This window comes from Arvicanthis niloticus, chromosome 8 (assembly GCF_011762505.2).
Source record: "Arvicanthis niloticus isolate mArvNil1 chromosome 8, mArvNil1.pat.X, whole genome shotgun sequence".
Lineage (NCBI taxonomy): Eukaryota > Metazoa > Chordata > Mammalia > Rodentia > Muridae > Arvicanthis > Arvicanthis niloticus.
This window is the reverse complement of record NC_047665.1, coordinates 47,923,153-47,950,954: the sequence shown is the minus strand read 5'-3', so window position 1 is coordinate 47,950,954 and position 27,802 is coordinate 47,923,153. Positions and strand designations below refer to the sequence as shown.

Here is a 27,802-nt window from a genome sequence, read left to right as displayed (position 1 = left end):
GTTCCAGTGAGGTTCCAGTATTAATAGTGTAGGTCTCATACCAGACCAATGAGTCACTGCAATGAACATTTATAAGCAGAGAGTGCAGACAAAGAGTGTATTATGGGACATACTGTGACACACTACAGTTCCACATGGAGGTTGCAAGGGTGGAGGACAGGTAGAAGGGGAGGGGAGGGGAGGGGAGGGGAAGGGAAGATGAGTGGGATTAGGATTCGTGATGCGAAATTCACAAAGAACCAATAAAAAGTTTTTTAAAAAGATATATAGAGATGTGGTCATAGTGTGTTAAGATAGATGATGAGTAGATACAAAACCCCTTGGTTCAATTACCAGCACCAAAAAGACAAACATGTAGTAACTTATAGTTACTAAGAATCTCATAGAAGCCAGGTATGTGGAGCACTCACCTTTAATACCAACACTCAGAAGGCAGAGGCTGAGTCAGGAGGACTTAGGAGGCCAGCCTGGGCTATACATAGCAAACCCTGCCTCAGTGGCACACAGGGGAGGAGTACAAAGTAAATATCATCAAAATTATATACATGTGAAACTCTCCAAAAATTAATAAAAATATCATTTAAAATAATCAATAAAACCAAACAAATTTTATAGAAAAAAAAAGATAAGCATTACCTGATGTGATCAGGTGTTGAACCACAGCATCCACCAACTATGTTCACCAAGCCATCCACCGCAAACTCCTGTACATAGGAAAAGCAAGTTGTTTGGATTCTAAACTTAACAAAACAAACTCAACATAAGAGCATGTACTTTCTATATTTACTGAATAACTAAGGTTATAGTAAAGGCAGGTAAACATATTTACTTTAGATACAAAAAAATGTCATAAGCCCTACGTGAAAGATACACAAGAGAAATCGTTCAGATACTAGGAAACCTTTTATGGGTCTGAAACACAGTAGAAATTTATCTTCCTGTATAAAGAAATGAAACAGTTTTTTACACATATGCTGGTCAGAATGAATGTGAAATGGACAATGCATTTTCAAATAACATGAGTATCAGTTTTTTTAATTTAATTTTAAATTTTTAAGATAAAAAGTAGCCAGGTGGTGGTTGCATACACCTTTCATCCCAGCACACAGGTAGTTCAAAGCCAACCTGGTCATACAGCAAGTTCTAGGAAAGCCAGGGCTACACAGAGAAACCATATCTCAAAACCCAAAAACATTTTTAAAAAAAGAAAGGGAAAAAAAGGAAAAGAAAAAGAAAAAAGAAAGAAAGAAAAAGAAAGTCTTTTGTCACATTAGCAATGTTCTAAGTGTCCCATCAAACACATAGAGTAAGGCACCACACTGATCAGCAGGGTCTGGAGTAACCAGAGGCTAATGAAAGAACTAAGAAAGCAGAGTGCCAAGATTACCCACTTAAGATAACTGAGATTACTACCTCAGTACTCAGGAGCCTGAGGCAAAAGAATCATGAGCTCAAACACAGTCTGCAGAAAAAACCCTCTCAATAGAAACACACAAACAAATTAATCCTGAAGTCCTAAGAACTGACTCAGAAACAGTCTAGGAGAAAACATCAGAGCCAGGAACTAAAAATTCAAAAGATAAAGGAAAACAGAACCAGCATAAAGACATGAATGCACTAAGCAACAGCAGCATGTAACATGGTCTCATGAGTCAAAAATGGCAAGTGCATCCAAGAGGAGGATTTGCAGGTAACAACAGGGACACACATGGACATTTAGTCCATGCAGCAGCAGTTAGAAGAGAATGGGAGAGGAAGTCATTATTTGGTAGGGTTACAGAAGTGACAGAGGGGAGTCTCGTCTCATTTAGTTTGGAGAAGTCTGGGAATTTCTCAACAACTACCACTGCCAATCAATAAGTAAGCAGACAGCTAAGCCCTCCTTTATGCTTCCACTACCTTAAGAGAGAGTACCTAAACTTTACTTGTATTTATATACTAGATTTCGAGGGCAAATTTAGATTTCATCTTCCATCAGGCATGGTGGCACATGCCTGCATAGTCCCAACTATTCCAGAGGCTAAGGCATAAGAATAGTAAATTTAAGAGCAGCTTTGGCAAGACAAGCCGGATTGCAAAGTTAATTAATGAGTTTATTAATTCAAATAACACAGTAACTATCTTGTCTCTTCCAAACTGGAATGAAAGGACCCCTGACCTTCAGGTGCATGGCCATTATGGATGGTGTTTCATCATAGTCACCAAAAGTATTTGGAAGACCTGAAAAAGAATATCAATCATTATTCAAAACTCCCTTAACAAGTGCTTTAAATTTTATAGTAAAATGACAATTGCTTGCAAAAGTAAATAACACAGTATTTATATATCAGAAATAGTATAGCAAAATAAAATCTGGAGAACATTGACTTTGTTTTTGCATATTAAACAGAAATTTTGTCCCATGTGGCACAGAAGCCCCAGTCTCCACCTCCAAGCTCCTTACAAGGCAATTCATTCTTTTTATAAAACTGTGTGTGTGGAAAACACCCAGTACACACTCCCATAGCCTTTGAACTAATGAACATCTAACATTCAATGCAACTAAAAACAAGTCTTCTTTCAAATTAGCCAAGTATTCCAAAGGTGTTTAAGACATAAAAGGTTTCATAGTATCTGAACTCTATCTCCCATGTGTAACTTTTACCTATTGCTTGTGACATTTTTGTATCTAAAATAAATGTTTGTCTCTTTAGTATAAACCTATACATTATCCTCTGACTATGTAGTTTCCTGTTGGATTCATGTTCTGCCCCTAATTACTAAAGGAAAATAAAATATATTTTACATTTTTAAGGTTTATTTATTTATTTATTGTATATGACCCACAGGGGTCAGAAAAGGGTGATGAGCTCCCTAGAACTTGAGTTTAGATGGTTGTGAGCCAACATGTGGGTGCTGGGTATTGAGCCCAGGTCCTCTTCAAGAACAAGTGCTTTTAACCACGGAACCATCTCTCAGACCCTTATTATGCATTTTTAAAGGTATTCATTTGAGGCTAGTGAGATGTCTGAGCAAGTAAAAGCATTTGTTGCACTGCTTGATGACCTGAGTTCAAGTCTCAAAACCCACAATGAAAGGGGAACCAATTCCCAAAAGTTATTCTCTGATCTTCATATGTACTCCATGACACACATGCAATTGCATGCACACATACTGATCATATACACAGATAGTAATAAAAATCCTTTAAATTTTTTAATGTATACATATGGATAAAAAATACAGAAAATTATTTTTAGTTCTAAATAGCTGAATGGTGCTCAAAACATTCCCTGGAAAATCCAGTAAGCCCAGACCAAATTATCAACATTTACTGGACAGTTTGAGATCTACAAAGATCTGTGAAATTTTTATGTGCCATTAACTAAAAATCTTAGCCTTTAGAACATAACAACACATAATATTACCCATAGCTTTTCTGCTAATAGAATAGAACAGAAAAAGGGGATCCTTCTTATTTTGGCTTCTCTGGCTACATTCACATGGCAAAACTCTTATCAGTGATATAACCAGACTAATTCCCTGAAGTCATGCCCTGTTTTGAAACTTAAAGTTGTGCAAAACTGTTCTTTCAGGTTTAAGTAGACTGATATACACCAAATACTTTTTTCCTCCCAAAACTCATGCTGAGTCTCAAACACACACACTTGAGCACCCCTGCCTCTCTCTTTCCCTTCTTCTCCCTCCCCTATACAAATGTACACATACATGCACACATACCCCTACAACACAAATTCTTCAAATCAAATCTGTTACCCCACTTACCATGCCTTGACTACAGAGTTCTACATGTGCAACCCCAACCTCAAACACACCTGCATTTGGGTAACAGAGGACATAGGCTGTTGTACATTTTCCAATTGTTTCAATGAAAGGCCTCATTTCAGCTGCACCTAGAGCACAATTTAATCCAATGCTGGAAAAACAAGCAGATATTAGAGTCATCATCATTTCATTCAAAATATTTATGCATAAAGGTCATAATGGCATATTATGTGTCAGCACATTTTGGAGAAATCCATAGAATGTACAAAAGTAAGCTCTAATGTAGATTAGTATTAAGTTAATAAAGTATTAATATTGAACCACACCAAGGCAAGATGTTAACAGGGAAAACTGATAAAAGTAGAGGCAAGGAGTACAGCATATAGAAATACAGAAAACTGCTTTACATTTTTTTTTTCTTTTAAATAAACTTGTACCTGATGTAAAGCAAACATGATTCTCTGATCACCAACTTTTTTTTTTTTAAGATTTATTTATTTTATGTATATGAGTTGCTCTCTTCAGACACACCAGAAGAGGTCATCAGATCCCATTACAGATGGTTGTGAGCCACCATGTGGTAGCTGGGAATTGAACTCAGAACCTCTAGAAGAGCAGTCGGTGCTCTTAACCACTGAGCCATCTCTCCAGCCCCGATCACCAACTTTCAAGCAATCCTAACATTTCCCTTAAGACTGCTAAGTCCAAGTCCGGGCTTGACGGTAAATGTCTGTGATACCAGCACTTAGGAGGTAGAGTCAGGAAGCATACTTAGTGCCACAGCAAGTTTGAAACCAATCTGAGGATCCAAGGATCCATGAGATGCTGACACACAAAAAAAAAAAAAAACGGAGATCCAATGCCTGGCCAGCCTATACCTGAATAACCCACCCTCTCCATCTACCTATTTTACTAGTGCATTTGTAACTTTCAAGCTTAGGCTGCTGTGGTGGTGTGAGTGGGAATGGCCCCGAAAGGCTCACAGGTTTCAGGTGGTGAAAACTGTTTGGGAAGGAATAGGTGTGGCTTTGTTGGAGGAGGTGTGTCACTAGGGGACAGGTGTTAAGGTTTCTTAAGACTTGCATCATTCTTAGTGGTTATGTCTCAAAATGTGAGCTCTAAGCCACTTCTTCAGGGCCATGCTGCCTGCTGCCATGTTCCCTACCATGACAGCCATGGACTCTAATCCTCTGAAACTGTCAGCCCTAAATTAAAGACTTTCTTTTGTAATTTGCCTTGGTCATGATGGTTTAACCCAGCAACAAAAAAGTAATTAAGACTGCTGTCACCTAGATTCAGTACCATATAAAAAACTTTAAAATAATATTGTAAATCATTGTGTTATCACTAGTAAGGATATTTGAATGTTTTCCAAACTTAGTTCCAATGCTACTTTATCTTCTCCATATTTGACATTACCCAGCCAAGCAGTCTTCAAAACAGCAAGTAACACTGTTCTTAAGGGTTCTGCATATGGGCATTCTTCAACTATACAGTTTTCATACTGGCCTTAGGTCACTCTGGCACATGTCTCCCTGCTTAGCAAACTAGGCTTGAGTATTCCAACATAGTTCAGATGTTACCATCTCTAAAGAGTCATCTCTGAGTCACACAAGGACTCACTACTGCATATAGCCAGTGTTTTGAACAGCACCATGTAATTTACCATTTGTATTTAGAAAGTGGGAATATGAGGGAGGCATCCATATCTGGGAGTCAGAGGATAACCTGCAGGAGTGGGTTCTTTCCCTCTACCATGTAGGTCCTTGAGATCAAATCAGGTCACCAAGCCTAGCAGCAAGCACCTTTACCTAATGAACCATGTTTTACATTCTTATTTAGTGAAGTGTTTCTCCTTAATGTGGACTATTTCACTTACCCAGTATTCGAGGACACATCGTAGGATTTCAATAAATGACAAATTAATAATAACCTAGGATTCTACTTTGTTAACAAAGAGTTTGTGATAACAGTCAATCGTTAAACAACAGTCTCTCGTGTTAGCCCTTATCATATATGACTGTTAACTTCTATATAACCTTCTACTCTTAAAAACCTGACTTTTAACATTCCTTGTTTTACTCTAGGATGCTTCTGGTTTTCCACAAATAGAGATGGACACTGCATTAACACTTGCAGTCACTGTTCTGAAAATATAAACTGTTAACAACCTAAAGTACTGCCCAATCAAACATCGTCTTGAACTATGAGCACCTACAGGCTCACAGGCAAACAACAGGTACAAGAGCTGCCCTCCTGAGTCAGCATTCCAGTGGCTTGAAGCCCTCAGAGTCAAGTCTGAAAGACTGGAGGAAATCCAGTCACCATGGAAATAGCACAGAAGCAAGGCCCCTCTGGGGACACATTATGTATGTAACCTGTGGTAAAGGTGCCCAAAGGAAAGAGTCACTCACCACAGGGGGTCTGAATGAGACACGCTGGTGACGAAAGCCTCTCCTGTCTGGCCAGAAAGAGTCCGTCCACTTTTATCAACAATGGTCCCAGAAATCTGAATTAACAATAAAAACAAATCAACACTATAGACTCTGGTAACGAATATGGTCACAAAGACAAAGTGTGACAAATAAGTGCAAGTTCTTTGGTCTTTCATGAGGATGAGAACTGTGGAACTCAAACTCAACAGCACAGTGTGCTGCCTAAGTGTGAGAATGGATCTATGTCCAGTGACTGGGGAAGGACACAGAAAGGCAGAGCCAGAGGCAAGAAAACCACAAGCAGCCTCAGAAGTCCCTCCTTAAGCCCTAACAACATGAATTCCTAAGCCTCTTCTCGCCTCTTTCTAGCAGCCTGCTCTTCATCAACCACTTCTAGGCCCATTTCCCTTCTCTCCAGAAAGAAGCTGGTAACTGACAGGAGGGAGGTGAACAGAAGGGTCGTTTCTAAAAGATAACATTCCAGGGAAAGGGAAAAAAAAACCTTACAATAAAAACCTTAATTGTAAAGGATTTTCTTTTTAAAGAGAGCAAGGGGTTATCATGCACACATTTAAAAACTTACAAAGATAGGCCGGGGAGGAGCATAATTCTCTTCAAAGAGTTTCTGGAGCGCAAACAAGGCTGCCTATTAAGAAAAAAAAAAAAAGAATATCTTTATTTCTGAGAGAGATCCAATCTAGCTGCCTGATCATAATAATCCTTTCCCAAGACCACTTTAGGTAGGATACACTCAAAGCTGAGGAAAGGAAATCTTCCCTAAATGCATAACCATAATGGCCCTTCTTGGGTGTAGCACTGCACACAATAACAAATGCTCAGTTGAGGAAAGAGCTCAGTATTGGAGTGCTTGCCTAGCATGACTGGACAAGGGCCTAGGTTCAATTCCCAGCACCATTTAAAAAAAAAATCTGAGTTCACCTAACAAGCTAATTATTTACTTTGAAGAACTAAAGAGTTAACTTTTCTTTCTTTCCTCCTTCAACCAAAATAAACATATATAAATAAAAATCCTCTGCCTAAAAATAAAAATAAATAATAAAAAATAATAAAAACATTAAAAAAAAAAAAAAAAAAAAAAAAGCTGGGCAGTGGTGGCGCATGCCTTTAATCCCTGAACTTGGGAGGCAGAGACTGGTGGATTTCTTGAGTTCGAGGCCAGCCTGGTCTACAGAGTGAGTTCCAGGACAGCCAGGGCTACACAGAGAAACCCGGTCTCGAAAAACAAACAAACAAACAAACAAACAAACAAACAAACAAATCCTCTGCCTATTCTGTCAGCCTTTCATATACATTAAAGGTAGGTATAGGAACCAAAAATGTCCATTACTAGAAAAATCATAGCGGTGAACTTGGGTTTGTAAAATTACTTCACTCTTAAAAGTGCATGCTTTAAGTTCCAAGCAATGATTTTCTATTTCTTCTTTCTTTTATCATTACAGTCACTGATTTGAAGATGAACACCTCTGAAATTGAAATGCAACTTGTCATTAATGTGAACTCTCTGGGTGACGGAGGGTTTTTCTTTGTCATGGGAAAGACTTAAGTGGACCATACTGAATGCTGGATGTGGTGATGCACACCTGTAACTCCAATACTGAGAGGCTGAAGTACAAGGGCGTCAAGTTTGAGGCCAGCCTATGAGACCAGTTCTAGGTCCTATGTCACAAAATAATAAAACTGAAATTCCTATTTTATAACTAAAAAAAGTGATCCTTAAATCTTTTTTGTTGTTGTTGCTGTTGCTGGTTAACTGGTTGGTTGTTGGTTTTGGTTTTCTTTGTTTTTCAAGATAGAGTTTCACGGTGTAGCCTCAGACCAGGATAGTCTCAAACTTCAAAATTCACCTTCCTCTGCCTCCCAAGTGAGCTGGGCCCTCCCACATCAACCAAGTCTTCCTTACAGGCCAATCAAATAGAAGCATTTTCTCAACTAGAACTCAAGTTTCCTACTGCCAAACAATCCTAGCTTGTATCAAGTTGACGAAAATTAACCAGGACAGGTCTTCTTATGCACGCTCATTTCACTGAGAAATAATAAACTATTGAGGGCTGGAGAGATGGCTCAGTGGTTAAGTGCACAGGCTGCTCTTTCAGATAATCCAGGTTCAATGACCAACACCTGTCTGATACTTCACAACCCTCAGAAACCCAGTTCCAGGTATCCCACATCCTCTCTGACCTGTGTGGGTATCAGGCATGCATGCAAGCAAAAATACCTAAACACATAAAATGAAAAAATTAAAGAAATGTTCTCTGTACTTTATACTCCAAAATAAATTCCAAATATACTATTTGGGAAACTTCTAGTATAAAAAGCCTACAAGATGATTCATTGGGTAAAGGTGCCTGCTGCCAAGCTTGATAACCTAAGTTTGGTCAAGGGACCATATGGTAGAAACAGAGGCCTGATTCCCCAAGTTGTCCACCGACACTGTCCACTGATGCAGATGTACTGTGGCACTTACATACCCACACACATACACAAATGTATACAAAATAAAATGGTAAAAAGTATTCTGGAGAGATCCAGAACAATGAGGAATCTTAAAGGAAGTGGGTAGCATCCTTCAAAGACTTAAGGATTCCTGAGGATGACACCAAGCTTATCTTCCATCTTCCACATGCCCCCTTACACATGCATACATACATGCATATGTACATATATAAACTTGCACACGCAATTGCATAAAAAAAGTAAGCCACACATTTTAAAACTTTAAAATTCAGTATTTTTTTTTACCAAATTAAAAAAAAACAACAACAAACTATCCTAGTCTTTATATTCTTGCTTAGCCACCCACGTTTCAGTAAAAACAATTCTGTGAGTCTTTTCAGTTGTGTCTCTGCTAGCTCAGTGGTTAAGAACACAGACTGTTCTTCCAGAGGACCTATATCAGGCAGCTCAAAACCACCCATAACTCCAGCTATAGGTGGAATCAGATGCTTCTGGACTCTGGGCACATGTACTTACAGACATACACGCAGACACACATACTCATAATTTTTAAAAATGCAATAGGAAAAAAGAGCAGAGGACATAAATCATAGAATAGGAAATATGGTTTCTAGACTCAGGTGTGGTGGTATCAATCAGAGACAGACAAAACTGGAGCAAACACAAGAAATTCATTTAATTTCAGTAACAGCTATTATTATCTTCTACCTGTAGAAGATTCTTTACCCCATCATCCCTCTCCATTTTTCCCCTTAACTTACTTTGGCATTGGCTGTATCAAAAATTGTTTCAATGAGTAAGATGTCAACCCCGCCATCCAGCAGTCCCCTGGCCTGTTCCTGGTATGCTTCAACAAGCTCATCAAATGCTGCAGAGAACAAGCCACAGCCAGAGCGTCAGCAACCTGTGTACCTTCTGAACAACACCAACGGAGCTCAAATCTGGCACTTGTGAACTAACGATGGTTTAAAATGCAGCTGTTTGAGGATAGCCCTCTATAAACCAAACGCAGTAGGAGGAGGTAAGAAGCAAGGCTGCTCCTAAACTGCTGCTGCCTGTCCTTGCTCTCACAGGTGAGCTGGCAGTGGAGGCAGTGACTTGTTGAACTACGTTCTTTATTCTCCACATCTGTAAAATAAACACATCACTCTTCCCATACACCATCTTATCCATTAAGAGAGAAATCTAAGAAACAGGCTTTAAGGGCTGGAGAGGTGGCTCTGTGGCTAAGAGTACTTGCTGTTCTTCGAGACGACCAGAGTTCTAGTCCCAGCACCCACATCAGACAGCTTACAACTGTCTATAATCAAGTCCCAGGTTATTCAATGTTGCATCTGAATTTGTACACAGACACACACAAAATAAAAATAAAATACAATAAAGTAAGTGACATTTGCAACATCACAGGTAAATCTCTAACAAAAGTTATGAGCCCATGGATTTCACCCTCCCTCATCTCAGAGAAGAGGCCTCTCCGGAAGACAATTTTTTACTCAACCAACAATGTTCAGTAACAACTAAGTAAACTTTGTTTTAAATGCCCTGTGGTATCTGTTTCTGCTGAGAAATCATCTGTCTTCTCACTTTATCTCCCAACCAAAAAGAAAGAATGCCCAGCTACGTAATAGAGACACCTATATAACCAACTCCTTTATGTTTGCTATGTAGTTACACCTGACTCACACAGTTTGGGAACAGGCTCCCCACTGTCACATCCAGTCCAGAGAACATGGGCCACACATCAAGCTGGGAAGAGCCACTCTTAGTAAAGAGGCATGGCAGCACAGTATGCACAATTCTGTAAACAAAATCCCAAAAGCTGTACCTGCTGGATTTGTCACCTACACAAAATCCATTACCACAAGTGGTATAATTAGTTCTAGGACTTTACATCCTTTTTATGCAGTGTTAATGCTCACAGATTGACTTACACTCCTAATTTTTGGTCAAATTTTAACAAAGCAAGTTTATATATGGTAATTTATCTCAGTAAGGCTAGTTTATTTAGATAAAGGAAAAGGTGATATGAACTGGGCATGGTGGCTCACACCTATAATGCCCTCACTCAGAAGGCTGAGATGAAAACACTGCCCCAAAGCAGAGAACAGCATGGACTACTCAGAGTTCTAGGCCACCTAGCCTGAACCACTGTGTCAGATCCTGTCTCAAAAAAAGACTTTAAGAAACAAATCTAGAAAGTTAAAAGGATAGGAAGAGAGAAACAACACAGCAGTTATTTTATAGCAGGCTGGGAGCTGATACCCAATCTGCTTCCTTTTCAGTACTATCTCAGTTAGTTAGTTTTATAGGAAGCACTGACGCATCACCAAGAACTGAAAGCAAGCTCAAGTAAGAACAGCAGCTAACTAGTGAGTACTGCAGGCACTACTATGAGCACCTGACAGTGTACAGTCACACATTTGTGGGGCCTCACTTTGTACACTACTGAAGCACCCCCCTAAGGTCTGTGGTTGTATGTGAATACTCACTGATGTTCCTATAATCGGGCCTTTCCACAGATGGGGAGACAGAAAGTGTCTTATTAGTCGGACCCAGAGCTCCAGCCACAAACCTCTTGACTCCTTTGGGAAAAAAGGGGGAAAAAAAAAAGTGTGACATCACAACTCACTCAGCCTTTTGCTATGAATCTAGACTTTAGGATCCAAGCACAGTAAGATTAACCTATATTCTCAGTACTCAGAAGTTGAAAGCTGTGAGTTTGAGGCTCACCTAGACTTCCTAGTGAGACTCAATCTCAAGTAAAATAAAAAGGGCTACAATTGTGACTTCGTGGTAGGGAGCTTGCCTAGCACACATGAGGCACTCACACATGAGGCATACACACACGAGGTACTCACACATGAGGCATGCACACTCACACATGAAGCACGCACACATGAGGCATGCACACTCACACATGAAGCACGCACACAATGAGGCATGCACACAATGAGGCATGCACACATGAGGCACACACACTCACACATGAGGCACTCATCCTGGCTCAACCCCCCCAGTAAAGAAAAGAGAAGGGGGTGAGGGAAACTTTTCCTTGAATGCAAGGCTATAAACCCCTACAAGTTAGAAACATAAAACATCCTAAAAGCCTAATTTAAGAATTCATTTGAAACAAAACTTGTATTGAACGAATAAAAGGCTACTTAATTTTATGTCGCTGAGATAACTGACAAATTATCTTAACATATTTGTCATAACTAGGAAAATCACACAATAAAAAGGACATATTAATATTACTGCCATAATGATTCAAAAGAACTCTCAAACTTTAAGTCTATATACTTCTGCATGCAATTCAATTAAAGCTCTGTGTGCATACTTTCCTCCCTATTCTTAAGAAAAACTCGAGGTCTTGAATATAACAAGGTGCCTCACACCAAAACATAATGTGAACTGCATTATAGCATTATACTACAGGCCTTTCACTGAAGTAAATACTAAACCCAAATTAACAATTATAAAGCCTGAAATTCTAGTATGAAGCAGAATGAATATCGCTCTAATCTACACTTTAAAAAAATCTTGCCTATAGGCCAGAAGTGAGCTTGTTTCTATAGCAGTCTGGGAAGTTGTGCTCTTATGCATATCAGAACAAAAGCCAGGAGTCCCATAACTCATTGCCTGATGACTTTAGTAACATAGTAACACAGGCTGTGCTTTACAACTACACAGGAAAAGACTGCCATCTAGCTAATAATCTACTCTGTGGCTGGGCATGCCTGCACACATTTGTGATTCTAGCACTTGGGAGGTAGAGGCAGGAGGATCACTAGTTCAAGGTTCCCCTCTGCAACACTTGCTAAGACCCTTAGACTCTAAGACAATTTTAAAAAAGAAGAAGAAGAAGAAAAGAAAAAGAAATTATTATTATTTTGTAGCCTGTGAAAAGGTTACAGGCCCAAATGTTCTTACCCTTCCCCAGGGCTGAATAATACGTGTAAGGAAAATGTACTTATCTTCGGTGTTTGGACTGGTTCAATAGCCTGTGACCACCTCTCTGTTGGGGTCAGAGGCTCTGCAAGCCCATGAACTTAAACATTATCTCTCCGAAACAGATTCCCTTGTAAATTGCTTTGGTCTTCATTAGTATGCTGCCAGCAACTTCCTAACAATTTCTTCACATCTCTGCTACTGACAATAACTTTATATCTATTTCTTCTACAGCTTTTCCTGTCTCCGACCCTCCCACCAGCCCAAGTGTTCCGATGGCAGCTAGCCAGGAGGTTAATTATTACAGGAATCACTTTCCAAGTCCCAGCAAGACTGAATCGAATGTTATGTCCTCTGTCAGCCAGGAAGAGCAATCAGATCATCTGGAGACTACACAGGAAAATGCTTAAAGGCGATCACTGTTTCAGTAAGCAGAGCATGGGGAAGAAGGCAGCTTTAGAGGGATAAGATCAAATACTCTAATAATAACCAAATTCAAATCAGCCAGTTACTATTTAATGACCCAATGATGTGCTTCCAAGGCGGGAAAATTATTCAAGTTTTAAGTACACAGAACATCATGAGCCTATCTACCAAGTCAGGCTATGAGCATCACCAGGGTAGAAAAGCCAGAACTGAAGGCCCATGGAGACAGTGTCACATCACAGAGACACTGAATGCTTCACTATGATACTACAGAGTAGTACCCTACAAATAAGTAAAGTATCTGCTCCCAGGCCAAACACTATGTCAGAGAAACCTGCACAGTAGAGTTGAGAACACAAAAGGACTTGTGTGTGTGCAACAAAGAAAGGAGAACATCCCTTACCTGTCTGCAGAGTTATCTCCTCAGCGGCTTTTCTGGCCACATCTGCAGAGCACTTGTTCATCCGGTAGGCCTAACATATCAACCACTGGTTAGTCTGTCCTGCTTTTCCTCCATCCAGTAAGGGATCTGTAACTAGCTAATTCTTATTTGAACTCATCAAGGCATTATAGTAAGAACTAAGGAAGTCTGAGTGAAACCATACTCTGTAGGGCTGATATCTGGACACTCAGCAGGTCAAAGAAGCTGATACAGCCAAATATTCTACAGATTAATTAAATATGCTAGCCCAGGTGTAGTAGCCTATATTTTTAGCACTGGGGAAGCTGAGAGTGAATTCAAATCCTGCCAAGGCTATATAAGGAGAGACTGTCTTGAAAAAGAGAGAAAAAGAAAGGGAGAGAGAAAGTATTCTAATGGGGAAAACACCAACATCTAAGGTAAGAAACCTAAGATCTAAGACTGTCTCAGGCACTGCAGAACCAGCTGGCAGCTCCCACAGCAATTCTCCCTGTCCCTGATTTTCTTACTGGACAATGGTGGGAAGAAGCAGTTCTGAACTTTCTGAAGATTAACATCTTGAAAATCTTGCTGGACAGTGGTGGTACACGCCTTTAATCCCAGCACTTGAGAGATAGAGAGGCAGGTGGATCTCTGAATTTGAGGCCAGCCTAGAGTACAGAGGGAGTTCCAGAATAGCCAGGGCTACACAGAGAAATCTGGCCTTGGGGAGAAAAAAAAAAAATTGGTAAAGGGAGCTAAAGAGATGGACCAGTTAAAAGCACTGGATGCTCTTCCAGAGGACCTGAGTTCAATTCCCAGCACCCACATGGTGCCTTTTAATCACCTGTTAATTGAGTTCCAGGAGAACAGATACTCTCTTCTGGCTTCCAAGCACACTCAGGAGTGCACAGACATATATGCAAGCAAAACACTCAAACAGATAAAAATAAATAATTTTTTCATCTGAGTAAGGATCACGGACTTCTCTCTGGGAAAAAGCAAGCAAGTAGATACACACAGGTAAAGCAGTCTACTCTTCAGAAGCTGTCCACAACCCAGGCAAGTGTCCTAGATCTGTGCTCTGTATCAACTCCTTTAACTGCCTTGGGTCCCCAGATTATGCTATTAGCAAACCAGGATATCCTAAACAGGGCTCAGTGCACTGTGGCTCATGGTCCATCTAACTCTCCACTTCTACACTGGAACAGCCACAGCCATTTACTTACATGTACAGGTCATTCACAGTCAGTAATGTGGCCTTTACGAAAGAACACACTGTTATAGGACTCTAACTTTGCAAAATGAATGGACTACTACCTGCATAAGCACCATGATTCCTGATACTTGGGATTAGATTGGCTGCCGCTTGGGTGGGTTTTGCCACTACCAATCTCCAATGCAGCAAATACTAATACACATATTAGACATGAAGTCTCACCAGGTGTTCAAGGCCATAGTCAGCCTGGGCGATACTAGTGCTGCTGAAAGTGTTTGTTTCGATAATATCCGCTCCAGCCAGCAAGTATTCCTGCAATAACAAACAGAAGGTCAACTGTCGTGAGACTTAAAGAGTCCCTGGCCCCCAATAACACACATGCCCTTTCGTGTTTGTCACCAACAACCAACCACATTTTAACCAACATTTAAAACAATACACTCAAGATTAGAGATACAAGCAGGTACAAGGATTTTACAGAAAGGCATTTTTAATACATAAGTACAAAATATAAATTCAGACAACAACTAACACAGTAAGTTATATAAATTTAGTTATATTCCTTAAACTCTGTTTTTTGTTTTGGGGAAAGGTTGTTGTTGCCATGTTTGTTTGTTTGTTTCAAGACAGGGTGTCTCTGTGTAACAGCCCTGGCTGTCCTAGACTCCCTTTGTACACCAGGATGGTCTTGAACTCAGAGATGCTCCAGAGATTAAAGGCCTACACCACCATGCCCAGCTTGTTGTTGCCATTTGTAAGGGGAAAAAAAATATAGATATTTCAAGGGGCAGTAAAAAGAATCGTGCCTATCAAGTTCCTTAAATTTTCTAAGTACCAGCCTCCTCATCTAAAATATTAATTAATACATTTTCTGCCTACAGCAAGTCTACATATCAGTCAGCACTTCAAGTATCTGGCACACCAAAGGCACTCAGAAGACACCACCTCTGTTGTCTCCCTCCTTTAACATAAATGATCTGCACCAAGAACTGCACCATGACTAAGATACCAAAATCTGAGTACATTGTCCACACACACACACACACACACACACACACTGGATCATTGAGACTTGGTACCCTACCACTCTGCTGTTTAAAACCTGCCTTCCTAGTTTCTCTGTCTGGATAACATCTCCATCTCAATCTGACTCACAGCCTGGACTCCTTTGATTTTCTAAGTCAACAAACTTAGTCTTCCCTAAGCTGATAGTGTTTGCAGAACTAAAAAGGAAAACAAACATGAGCACATTTATAATAGCAGTCATCAAGAAGGAGATAATTAATGCAACTTTATTATATGTCATATGACACCAACAAAGCCATTGGTTGTTTCTCTGACATGGAGAGGACATCCAAAGCACCATTAAACAAGCAAACACAATGTGTAAAGCATATTGCTACAGATGAAATGTAAAATTTCCCAACTAGTAGCACTTTCAGGAGGTTGTAGAAGCCTTGGGAAGTGGGCCAAGTTGGAGGAAGGAATCTCCCTCTCCTCTCCTAATGAGCACAATGTAACATGATGAATGCCATATAACAGGTAACTGCTACCATGCCTTTCTGACACAATAAACCATACCTTGTCTATGAGCCAAATGCCTTTCTTTTTATTTCTGAAAGCTATTTTAGCAGAGATGACAAAAGTAACTTATACATACAACCATTAAATTTAAAACTTGGTTTTTAAATAAATCATCAGCTTTTCAAATATATCGTGTCCTTTTTCCATATTCTCTAGTGCAAAGGCCATGACAGTCTGAGATTGAGACATGAAATAATTTGAAAGAATGTTTAAGAGCCTGGAAATAACTCACCTTATGAATTTGGTAAATAACATCAGGCTGAGTTATACTTAAGATGTCATTGTTGCCTTTCAGTGGCCTGGTGTGATCTTTAAACTCTTGCCCTTGGAAATTTTCTTCACTTAGTTTGTACCGCTGGATCATGGTCCCCATCCCACCATCTAGCACCATAATCCTCTTCCGAAGAATGGCTTCAATCTCATCCTGCAAAGTTTTCTTCATCTCTCCTTTAAAGAAAGTAAAAGCTGACTTCAAAGGATGAAAGAAACTATGTGGGGGATTTAAGCAAGGGGTAGACAGTGCATAGCGTGTAAGACCCCTGAGTCTGATCTCCAGCACCACAAGAGGAAAAGGAAAGAGGTAGAACCTGTAACTCACAACACAAAGTAGAGCTCATAAAAAATATAACTACAGCATTAAAACACTGCTGTCAAAAATGCTGAGGAAAGGGAAGAACAAAAACGTTAATCTATAGTATGCCCAACTAATAAAGCTGTAATCCACCCTGGTATGAAACTATAAAAGCACAGGGTGTGACACTGGGAGAAAGGTCACCCATGTGGAATTTCTCTTATTAAGAATGATACTCAGGGGCTGGAGAGATGGCTCAGTGGTTAAAAGCACTGACTGCTCTTCCAGAGGTCCTGAGTTCAATTCCCAGCAACCACATGGTGGCTTACAACCATCTGTAATAGGATCCGATGCCCTCTTCTGGTGTGTCTGAAGACAGCTACGGTGTATTCATATACATTAAATAAATAAAAAAATAAATAAATAAATCTAAAAAAAAAAAAAAAAAAAAAAAAAAAAAAAATGATACTCAGGTCGGGTAGTGGTGGCACACGCCTTTAATACCAGTACTTGGGAGGCAGAGGCAGGCAGATTTCTGAGTTCGAGGCCAGCCTGGTCTACAGAGTGAATTCCAGGACAGCCACAGCCAGGGCTATACAGAGAAACCCTGTCTCAAAAAATAAAACAAAACAACAACAACAACAAAAAGAATGATACTCAGGGCTGGAGAGATGGCTCCAAAGGAGCCAGGTTCAAATCCCAGCACTCATATGGCAGTTCACAACTATCTATAATTCCGTTTCCAGGGGATCCGACACCCTCACACAGACATACAAAGAGGCAGAATACCAATGTAGGTAACATTTTTTAAAAAATGATACTCAAACATTCTAAGGGGGAAAAGGCAATCATTTCCACAGATAATGAGGCATGGCCTTTGGTGTCATGTAAACAGCCAACTGTTATTCTATACTATGTTATACTATGTCTTTCTCCTTCCACTGAACAAGTGCACACATTTACTGAATCTAAGTGTGAAGAGTACCTCCTCCCGTTTCATAAAAATACTTGGAGTCAAGCATAGTCTCAGCAGATGAGAGGCAGAAGTGGGTAAATCTCTGAATTCAAGGCCACACTGGCCTACAGATTGAGTACCAGGAGGGCCAGGACTATACAGAGAAACCCTGTCTTGAGAGTGGGTTGGGGAGGTAGGGTTGTGGAGAAAAAGTGGTACTTTTCAATGGGGTCCCTACCATACTCACGCTTCAGCCTAGAAACAGAAACTTTGTTTTCAGTTTTAAAACACTTCACTACCATAAAATAATTCAGTCCTCACACATATGAATTCTGGGATCTTGTTTGCCAAGTCACCAGATATGCATGAGACATGTTCACATATTTTTAGAAACTAAACATGGTTTTTTTAAAAACTTGCTAAATCTGTAATTTACATGAAAACTTCTATGACTGAACATGACCTTGAAACTTATGTTTCAAGAACCCAACTCGGAAGGATGGGAGAAAGGGAAGAGTCCGGGATTAAGACAGAGACAGACAGGGAGACAGGGGAGGGGGGAGAATGTGAGCTTGTGGGGTGTGTCTGTGTGTGTGTGTGTGTGTGTGTGTGTGTGTGTGTGTGTATCTGTGTGTGTGTGTGTGTGTGTGTGTGTGTGTGTGTGTGTGTGTGTGTTGGGTTTACATACTACCAGGCCAGCACCTATAAATTTTTTGTTTTTTGTTTTGTTTTGTGAGACAGGACTTAAAATGTATCTCTTGCTCTCCTGGAATTTACTATGTAGACCAGGCTGGCCTCAAACTCACAGAAATTTACCTGTCTCTACTTCCCAAGTGCTAGGATTAAAGGCATATGCCACCATGCCCTGCCCTATAATTTATAAGTTTAATTCTTAAAAAGCTAAAACAAAAGTATAGATAAAAAATTAGGAAAAAATTCTGCTATATCTAAAACTAAAAGGGTTTAACATCTAGAACTTTCATACAAAAAAACAAAAACAAACAAACAAACAAAAAAACAGGAAAAAGACAAATAGAGCCAAAGGAAAGAAATGGTAGGCCTTGACAGGACAAACCTATTACCCTACCCCTTAAAAAGCAGAGTCAGGTTGTGCTCAGCTACACAGCAAGCTTGAGGTCAGCTGTATTATGACACTTGTCTTTAAAAAAAAAAAAAAAAGTAGAAAACTAGGCAAAAACAAAGAAATTCTTAAATTAAGTAGCTATCAAAGAACTAAAACAAGATGATAAATAGCTATTATTCCCAATAGATATATACTCAATTAGCAAATAATACCAAGGAAAACCTGAACCTTTGTGTTTGCTTACTGGAATGTAGACTAGAGCTAGAGCCAGTCTAGAGAGCAGCCTTATAGGACTCAGTTAACCACACAGAAAACTCAGCAACCTCACTCCTGGATACAGATTTTCCAAAAAGACAGTATCACATTGGTCCATATGAGAAGCCAAGAAGGGGCTGGAGAGATGGCTCAGTGGTTAAGAGCACTGACTGTTCTTCCAGAGGTCCTGAGTTCAATTCCCAGCAACCACATGGTGGCTCACAACCATCTATAATGGGATCCAATGCCCTCTTCTAGTGTGTCTGAACAGCTACAGTGTTCTCATACATTAAATGAATAAATAAATCTTTAAAGAGAGAGAGAGAACAAGAGGATACTTGTAAAGTGGCAAACATAGGCAACTCAGAAAATGTCTTCCTATATGAAATGCGGTAGATACTCCCCAGGGGATACTACATGTCAAAAAATAGAGACTGTGATGGTTTATATATGCTAGACCTAGGGAGTGGCACTATTAGGAGGTGTGGCCCTGTTGGAGTAGGTGTGTCACTGTGAGTGTGGGCTTTAAGACCCTCATCCTAGCTGTATGGAAGTCAGTATTATGCTAGCAGCCTTCAAATGAAGATGTAGAACTCTCAGCTCTTCCTGAACCATGCTTGCCTGAACTATGCTATGTTCCTGCCTTGATGACAATGGACTAAACCTCTGGACCTATAGGCCAACCTTTTAAAAGTTGCCTTGGTCATGGTGTCTGTTCACAGCAGTAAAACTCTAAGACAGAGATGCTATGGAAATATAGCTGGTTCTTCTTTTTTTTATTCATTTATTTTCATTTAATATATATATATATATATTTATGTGTATATATATATATATATATATATATATATATATATATATAGTGTTCTGTCTGTGTGCATTCCTGCAGGCCAGTAAGAGTGTAACAAATCTCATTATAGATGGTTATGAGCTACCATGTGGTTGCTGGGGATTGAACTCAGGACCTCTGGAAGAGCAGCCAGTACTCTTAACCTCTGACCTATCTCTCCAACCCAATATTGCTGGTTCTTAATGGGATAGTGAATGAACATAAAAAGCAGAAACAATTAACTACCACATTTATATATATTTCCATCTTTGCAACAGTTCACTATGTACCATAAACAACCAAACCACCCACATATACAAATTCTGAAATCTACAAGGAAATATATAAATATATGGGTATATATGAGAGAGTCTACAGAAGCAAGAGAAACATGAGTAGCAAATACAAATAGATAAAAAGAGTACACATAATAAATGAATGGGAATTGAAGACAAAACTCTGTAACTTACGTCCTTAAAAATCTATTGCTAGCTAGGCATGGTGGTACATTCTGGTAATCCCAACACTGTCAGAAGCAGGAGGATCAAGACTTCAAGGCTATTCTTGTCTATACAGTGAGTTCAGAGGCCAGCCTTGGCTACATGAGACTCTCTCAAAACAACAATAAAATACAATTCTTCATCATCCATATGCCTATTATCATTAAAGAGTAATGTATAATTTATCATAAGAGGCCACTGATTCTTCTAGTAGGAGGTTATCTTTTACTAGGTCTAATTATCATTAGAGACCAGCATTCCTAGTTACCATCAGAACCTTCTCTTAAATGTGAATGCCCTTGGGCCAAGGAGAGAAGGCTCAGTAGGAAATGTACTTACTATACAAACCTGATGGCCTGAGGTCAGTCTCCACATCCCCATGGTAGGAGGAAAGAACAGGTCTCCTGAGACTTTAACAAACACATGCAAACCAGCATACCTGAACCACCCCTCAAACAATAAGTAAAATTTAAAAACTAAATCCCCTTGATGATCATCCTTTGCCTTAGCATAGTGTGGGCATTCATTTCACGGGAACTTTATTCTTCTGTAAAGAACCACCCCCCAAAAAGTTTCTGTGTTCAGTTTATTAGGTCTAGATGTTTTACAACTTAATAGAACAGATTCTATGTCTGATCTTAGCCAAAAAGTAGGGAAGTGATGACTATCCCGACTCTAAGTAGAAGGGATTTTTTTGACACATCTTTAAGGGTGAATAAAAGAATGCATGGTTTCATAGTAACTCCCAGTAGATGGATCAAAAATAGCTTTATGTTTAATATCTGTATACATGTAAATAAGTGCTATACAGAAAAGAGTTCGAAGAACTGTCCTGGTAAACAAGCCCAAGGAGAGAGATCACACTGTATTTTCCCCAGTTTGAATACATCCTCCAGCTTTGTAGAACTGGGTGTTTCATTGGTTTAGGTTATTTTCTTTTTTCTTTTTTTCTTCCTTTTCTTGACTTGGTGCCATTTGTATTCACAGCAAATATTCCAAAGGATAAATAGCTGTAAGACTAACTGGTTACAGCATCCATAGATGCTGAGAGGAATATATAGTCAGGTGGCACCTGAGAATTACCTAAGAGTGGACACAGCTCAGGGTAAATCACCTGTCTAGCATGTACGAAGGCTTACAGCAGATCCCCAGTACCCCCAGTACTGCAAACAAACAAATGAAAACCAAGCAACTTAAAGAATAAGAAGTTATAAGACAATTAGTTCCTAATATGTGCATGTAAGTGACTCGCTGTAGTGTCAGAAACACAGCTCCTCTGGAGACAATGGCCTTAACATGGGTCTGCAAAAAGACCTCCCTTTCATTCTGTTCATGGAGATCATGGACTCAGATTTGGAGTTAAGCAACTTAGAAAAAGCTCCTGGAAACATCTGAGAAACCACTGAACATTTTTAAAATTTCACTTAAGGTGATCTAGTACCTGTGTAGAAGCAGAAATGTCAAGGACCCAGGTTCTTCTTTTCCTCTCTAGGATCTTTATGGTCTCTGTTCTCATGATAGTTCTCAAATGACTTCAGTAAGGTTTGTTGTGCCAGATATTTCAATCACAATCACAACCAGAAGCAGGGGGCACCTGGTTTTCTTTCTTTTCTTTTTTTTTTTTTTTTTAGATTTATTTATTTAATGTTTGTGAGAACATTGTTGCTGTCCTCAGACACACACCAGAAGAGGGCATTGGATCCCATTACAGATGGTTGTGAGCCACCGTGTGGTTGCTGGGAATTGAACTCAGAACCTCTCTGGAAGAGCAGTCACTGCTCTTAACTGCTGAGCCATCTCTCCAGCCCCCTGGCTTGCTTTCTTACAAGTCTTAACTTAGAAATAAAATCTTTTTGAAATGAAAAAAAAAAAAAAGACTTCCCTTTCACAGTACAAAATGGAGTAGAATTTAAAAAATACTTCTCTTTTCTGCACTATAAGCAAACTACTTCAATGCTTTCTCAGCAGTTTCCCACTTTGGTTATTTTAATATCTGCCCCACAAGTTCCTTGCAAGATACTTCTTTCATTTGGGGGGCCTCTAATCTCTAGTTCGCACTGATTTGCTACATTTTATAGGCATCTGTTTACATATTATCTCATTTTTTAAATATATTTTTCCTCCCACTAATTTTTAAAGGCCAGAAGAGATCTGAACTGCTGCCAATCCACTGGTCCTTCTATTCATTCTTCCATTAGTCATTCTTAGCTAAGTTCATAAAAACACGCAAGGAAGAAGTCAAGAACTCACTAGAAGCTGCAGTTGAAACTTTCTCACACAAGGGCCTGAGGTTATACTCTCTTCCTGACCACCTGCTGGAAGGATGAACTCCTGGATCTGACTCTTGCTAGGCGAACATTCCACCACTGAACTAAATCCACAGCTCAGGACACATGCAGCTTTCCGTTCAACCCTGAGTAGCCTTCGGTTCAACCCTGAAGTTCAATAATCTTAGTTCTTCCTTAAGACTTGACAGTATGACGGGAAATAAGGCTGAGAGAAAAAAAAAAATAAAGCTGGGCGTCAGTGACTACGGGTTTTTAGGATGTTAAAACCTGCTGGAATGGCAACCAACAGGTGAGAGAAGCAGAAGTATTTCTAAGTCACAGGTAAAGAGGTAAGGAGCCTAGAACTTGAAGTCCAACCATGGAGAAAAGTGAGGAAGAGAGCAGGGCCAGGTGCAAATATTCAACCATTTTCTTTCACTTTCTGCGAAGGGATCACTCACTATTCAATCTATTCTAAATTTTCAGAGGCTTTCTACTAACTATATTCAAAAGAAGAAATTCTCTTCCTTTTCTAAAAAGAAAGGAAGAAGCCTGAAGCCCTGAAAGACTAAATAACTAAAGCCACACCCCTATGAAGAAGAGTGATCTTATTTTATAGCAACAGCTATGTGCTGTCCGGCACTGTCCTACTAGTTTCAAGAACAAACCTACCGGCCCTATTTGTCAGATATCCACCTTCCTCCTAGGGCTACACACTACAACATAACATACTCACTCTGTCTTAAAAATAAACAAACAGGTTCTCGTTTTTTTGCCCAGGCTGGTCTTGAACTCATTATGTAGCAGAGAACAGCTTTTTAAGCTTAAGACCCTTCGAGGCTAGTTTTATGCAGAGCTAGGGAGGGATGAATTAAACCAGAGCTTCCTGCCTGCTGGGCAAGCACAACCTGATGTCCTTATTACTAATTCTTTCTACGTCTTACCTCACATGTCTTACAGGAATCTCTGACCAATTTTTTTTTTTTTTAAGACACTCAAAACTGAAATTATACTCCCTTTGTGTCTTTTCGCGTGGTGGAAGCCGGTGCCACCAATATCAGACTCATTTGCGATTACTATTCCACCTCCCATGCCCACCCCTGGGTACTGGGAGTCCAAAAGTAAAGAGTAGAAAAGGAAACTAAAAACCCACGAGGTTCAACTGTCTAGACTGCCTTACCGGCCTTCTAGCATCTGAACTGGTCTCTGGCAGACCGCGTTCCGTAAATATTTACTGAATACAGTTACATCATGCACAACTTCCCAGGAGCCCAGCTGGAAGTTGTTGCTTGAAACTGCAGCGCTAAAGCCAACGCTCCGGTACCGGACAGAGGGTGTGCGGTTGAGTGAGGAAAGAGACCCAGCAAGGACCGCGTCCACCACCTCCCACCCCCGCCCCACCACCACCACACACACACCCATCCCCACTCCGGAGCGGGCTGCGTCTCCGAAGGAGAAGCGCCAGAAGAGCTGAGGCACCCACAGAACCGCTAGACCTGGGTGGAGGAGTTACCAGGTTGCACCAGCACAGGCGACGCGCCGCCTAGCGCCCTCCTCAAGCAGGGAAGGCTTGATCTCCAAAGAATTCCACCGCGGACGGCTCCAGCCAGCGTTTTCTGGCCTGACGAACTGACTGACAAGATCCCTGAAGCTCCAGAGCCGACACACCGGGCCTCCGGGTACTGTGCCTCGGGCACACGCTTCTCACCGAACTCCCAAGCGCAAAGCTCCCCGTTACAGCGCAAGGCCGCAGCTAAAGACTAAAGGAGTAAGCGACGTAGAAACGTTAGCTCTCGGCTCAATCTAGCCTCCTGCAGGAGGGCCCGCCCCCTCCCCAGCACTCGATTGGTCCTCACCAGCTCCTCGCCCCTGTGTATAGGCCAGGTCGTAACCAATCGCCGGAGGCTTTCCTCCCTGGCCCTATGGGAAATGTAGTCCAGAGTTCTGGGTCCCTATGGAGACCGCAGCGTCTCTTCTCTGAGTTCCGGAAATGCCTCCCAAAGGCCGCTACAAGTTCTAGCTGAAGAACCCATACTACAGTATTGGTTTGCACCAGTGGTGCAGTATGAAGGGCCAGGAATCGGAAGTCAGAGAATTAATTGTAGGTTAGTTTTGCGGACACTAAATGTCTTGTCTCCCTCATCCACAGAAAAGAAAGACTAGAATGAAAGTGACTATTGCAGGCTTGCAATAGGGGTTAAAATAAAAACCCATGAGTGCACTATAGAAATTCTGAGGTACGATAGTTGCTAATGGCCACACTGATAGTAAACATTTATTGAGTACCTATATATAAAACGTTGAGATCCACAGTTGGATAGCATAAGTGGGCCAGTAAGAACTCTTTGCATAAATAATTAAACATGAAAAAAGAAAATAGGAAATATCCCTAAGGGTTTGTGGTATTCTAAAGCAAATATGTACCTGGGTGTTTTCTATGAGGGGTAAAAACAGAAAGATTCCTGGGTTTTGTTAGCTGCCAGCCTGTATGAAAAACCAGTGAGCTAGAAGTTCAGAAAACAATCTTGGCTCAAGAAATAAAGTGGATGGCCAGGCGGTGGTGGCACACGCCTTTAATCCCAGCACTTGGGAGGCAGAGGCAAGCGGATTTCTGAGTTCGAGGCCAGCCTGGTCTACAGAGTGAGTTCCAGGACAGCCAGGGCTACACAGAGAAACCCTGTCTCGAAAAACAAACAAACAAACAAACAAAAAAAAAAAAAAAGAAAAAAAAAAAAGAAAGAAAGAAAGAAAATGGATGATGAGAAAGGAGAATACCAGATGCTCTTTGGGTTCTGCAAGCCAGGAGCTCATTCATCTTAGCACACAAACCTGCATACACCACACACACACACACACACACACACACACACACACACACACAAAGTAGCTGGGTCTTAAAGGAAGGGTATGTCCTTTTTGGTCAGAGGAAATACACTTAAATAAAACACAACACTGTTTAATATAGAATGTTAGTATATAGTACAGTTAGTCTTTGAATTAGCCTCCTGTGTGTCACCAAGACCTGCAAAACACAGCATTTTTTTTTTCAGATTTTAAAAACAAAGGATAAGGCTAGAGAGACGGCTCAGTGGTTAAGAGCGCTGACTGTTCTTCCAGAGGTCCTGAGTTCAATTCCCAGCAACCCCATGGTGGCTCACGGCCATCTGTAATGGGATCTGATGCCCTTTTTTGGTGTGTAATGAAGACAGTGTATTCATATATGTGAAATAAATAAATTCTTAAACAAAAGGAGACAGCCAGACAGCTGTAGACTACTGCACCCTGGTCACAGTTGAAAGCTGTCAACAATCAGGGTAATTATTTTAAAAATAAATAAATAAAAGCAAAGGAAAAGTAAAAAGATACATAGAGCCAGTCGTAGTGGTACAGGGGTAGTGGTACAGACCCATAATCCCAGCATTTAAGAGAATGAGGCAGTAGGCTTATGAGTTCTAGCCTAGCCTGGGCTACAGAGCAAGACTGTGTTCATGGAAGGAAAAGAAAAGCATAACATTCCCATGTTACTGTATGTAATTGCACCACAGTTTTTATTTATTTGATTGGCTTTTTCCATTTGTTTCTCAAGAGGAGGTCTCACATTGTAATCTAAACTATTCTAGAACTGCTTAGTAGCCCAGGCTAACATCAGACAATCTTCCTGCCCAGCCTTCTAAGTGTTGGCATTATAGGTATAAGCCACTTACGCCTGACTCAATTAGTAAACTTTAAAATTATAGTATAGGTTGAAGAGGTAGCTCGTCCGTTAAAAGCACCTGTTGCTCTTGCAGAGGATCAGATATGGCTCCTATTACCCACGTGATGGCTCACAAACCTCTGTAATTCAGGTTGCAAGGGATACAGTGCCATCTGCTGGCCACCTACATGATGTACACACATGCACTTAGGCACATACTCATACGCATAAAATAAAAATAAATCTTTAAAATGTATAAGAATATATGTAGCACCCTTGTGTAGGAGATGTAAACAAAATGTACTGTCTTTTCTTTTTTATTTATTTTACTGGGGGCCAAAGAAAGGAGTTAGGTCTGCTGGAACTGGAGGTACAGGTGGCCATGAGCTGCCGGAAGTGGGTGGTAGAACCAAACCAAATCAGCAAGTGTCCTTAACCACTGAGCCACCATTCTAGTCCCTGTACCATCTTTTCTATCAAAGGGGTTTAAGAAAGACAAACTCCATTCATTTGTTTGCTTACTTGTTCTTTGAGATAGTCTCATTATATGACCCTGCCTAGAATGGATCTTGCTGTATAGACCACCGTGTAACTCACGGAGATCCATCCACCTCTATCTCCTGAGCACTAGAATCAAAAGCATGTGCCACCACACCCTATTTTTAAAACTAACTCTATTTTTTAAAATTGCACCTAAGCTATTTGGCAAAAAAAAATAAATAAAATAAAAAACTTAGATGTTTCCAGGGTCTGAGTCAAATCAAGTGCTCAAAGTTACACTTTGTGCTCAAAATTGCATTCTTCTTACTGAGTAGCATTAAATTAACCAGACTCATAAGAATGTAAAGCCACCTTGTGGTAGAAATACAAACCCAGTGAGGCAACCACTCACTGGGTGTGCTTGCTTGCTCAAGTGCAGCTACACACACCTCTACAGAAATAATGTTTTTCAATTTGCTGGAATACTTTGGATTGTGAGATAATTTTCTTGAGAACTTTAGCCTGTTTTATACACCTTACCAAAGATGGCTATACATGGGAGGGAAGATATGGAGTGGGTAGGAAACAATAGGAGAGAGAGGGAGAAGAAGAGGGAGAGGGAAAGGGAGAGAGAGTGAGTGAACCTGAGATAACAGAAGATTTTGCTAAGAGTATTAAAAACTACTTTTCCAATTATCACCTATCATTCAAAGTTTGTTGATAAATTCACAGTTAATAAAACAAAGAAAAATTCATAAATCAAGAATTTTTATGGGTTAAAAAATGAGAACATGACCAATCCAAGGTATGGTAAATAGAAGAGAGGCATCTGGAAGAGTCTGAACTAGGTCAAGAGAGAAAAAGAGGGGGGGGAGAGAGGAAGTGTAGAGAAGGGGCAAGGGAAGACATGGCTGA

The 27,802-nt window shown here is 40.3% G+C and overlaps 1 protein-coding gene across 2 annotated transcripts in view; it reads right to left on the bottom strand.

Moving 5' to 3' along the window:
• The window catches only part of Mtr (5-methyltetrahydrofolate-homocysteine methyltransferase), a 77,036-nt gene extending 52,546 nt beyond the window's left edge, over nucleotides 1-24,490 (bottom strand). The window contains exons 1-12 of one of the 2 annotated variants that reach the window (XM_076939362.1): nucleotides 24,227-24,490; nucleotides 22,697-22,939; nucleotides 16,485-16,699; nucleotides 14,891-14,980; nucleotides 13,453-13,522; nucleotides 11,165-11,257; nucleotides 9,437-9,543; nucleotides 6,784-6,846; nucleotides 6,180-6,274; nucleotides 3,816-3,916; nucleotides 2,159-2,220; nucleotides 637-704 (exon numbers count right to left, since the gene is read on the bottom strand). In XM_076939362.1, coding sequence (XP_076795477.1) covers nucleotides 637-704; nucleotides 2,159-2,220; nucleotides 3,816-3,916; nucleotides 6,180-6,274; nucleotides 6,784-6,846; nucleotides 9,437-9,543; nucleotides 11,165-11,257; nucleotides 13,453-13,522; nucleotides 14,891-14,980; nucleotides 16,485-16,694 — 959 coding nt within the window. In that variant the 5' untranslated portion in view covers nucleotides 16,695-16,699; nucleotides 22,697-22,939; nucleotides 24,227-24,490. The remainder of the gene's footprint in view (nucleotides 1-636; nucleotides 705-2,158; nucleotides 2,221-3,815; nucleotides 3,917-6,179; nucleotides 6,275-6,783; nucleotides 6,847-9,436; nucleotides 9,544-11,164; nucleotides 11,258-13,452; nucleotides 13,523-14,890; nucleotides 14,981-16,484; nucleotides 16,700-22,696; nucleotides 22,940-24,226) is intronic. The other variant, XM_034510798.2, reaches the window with a different exon arrangement.
• Between the last annotated feature and the right edge of the window lie 3,312 nt (nucleotides 24,491-27,802).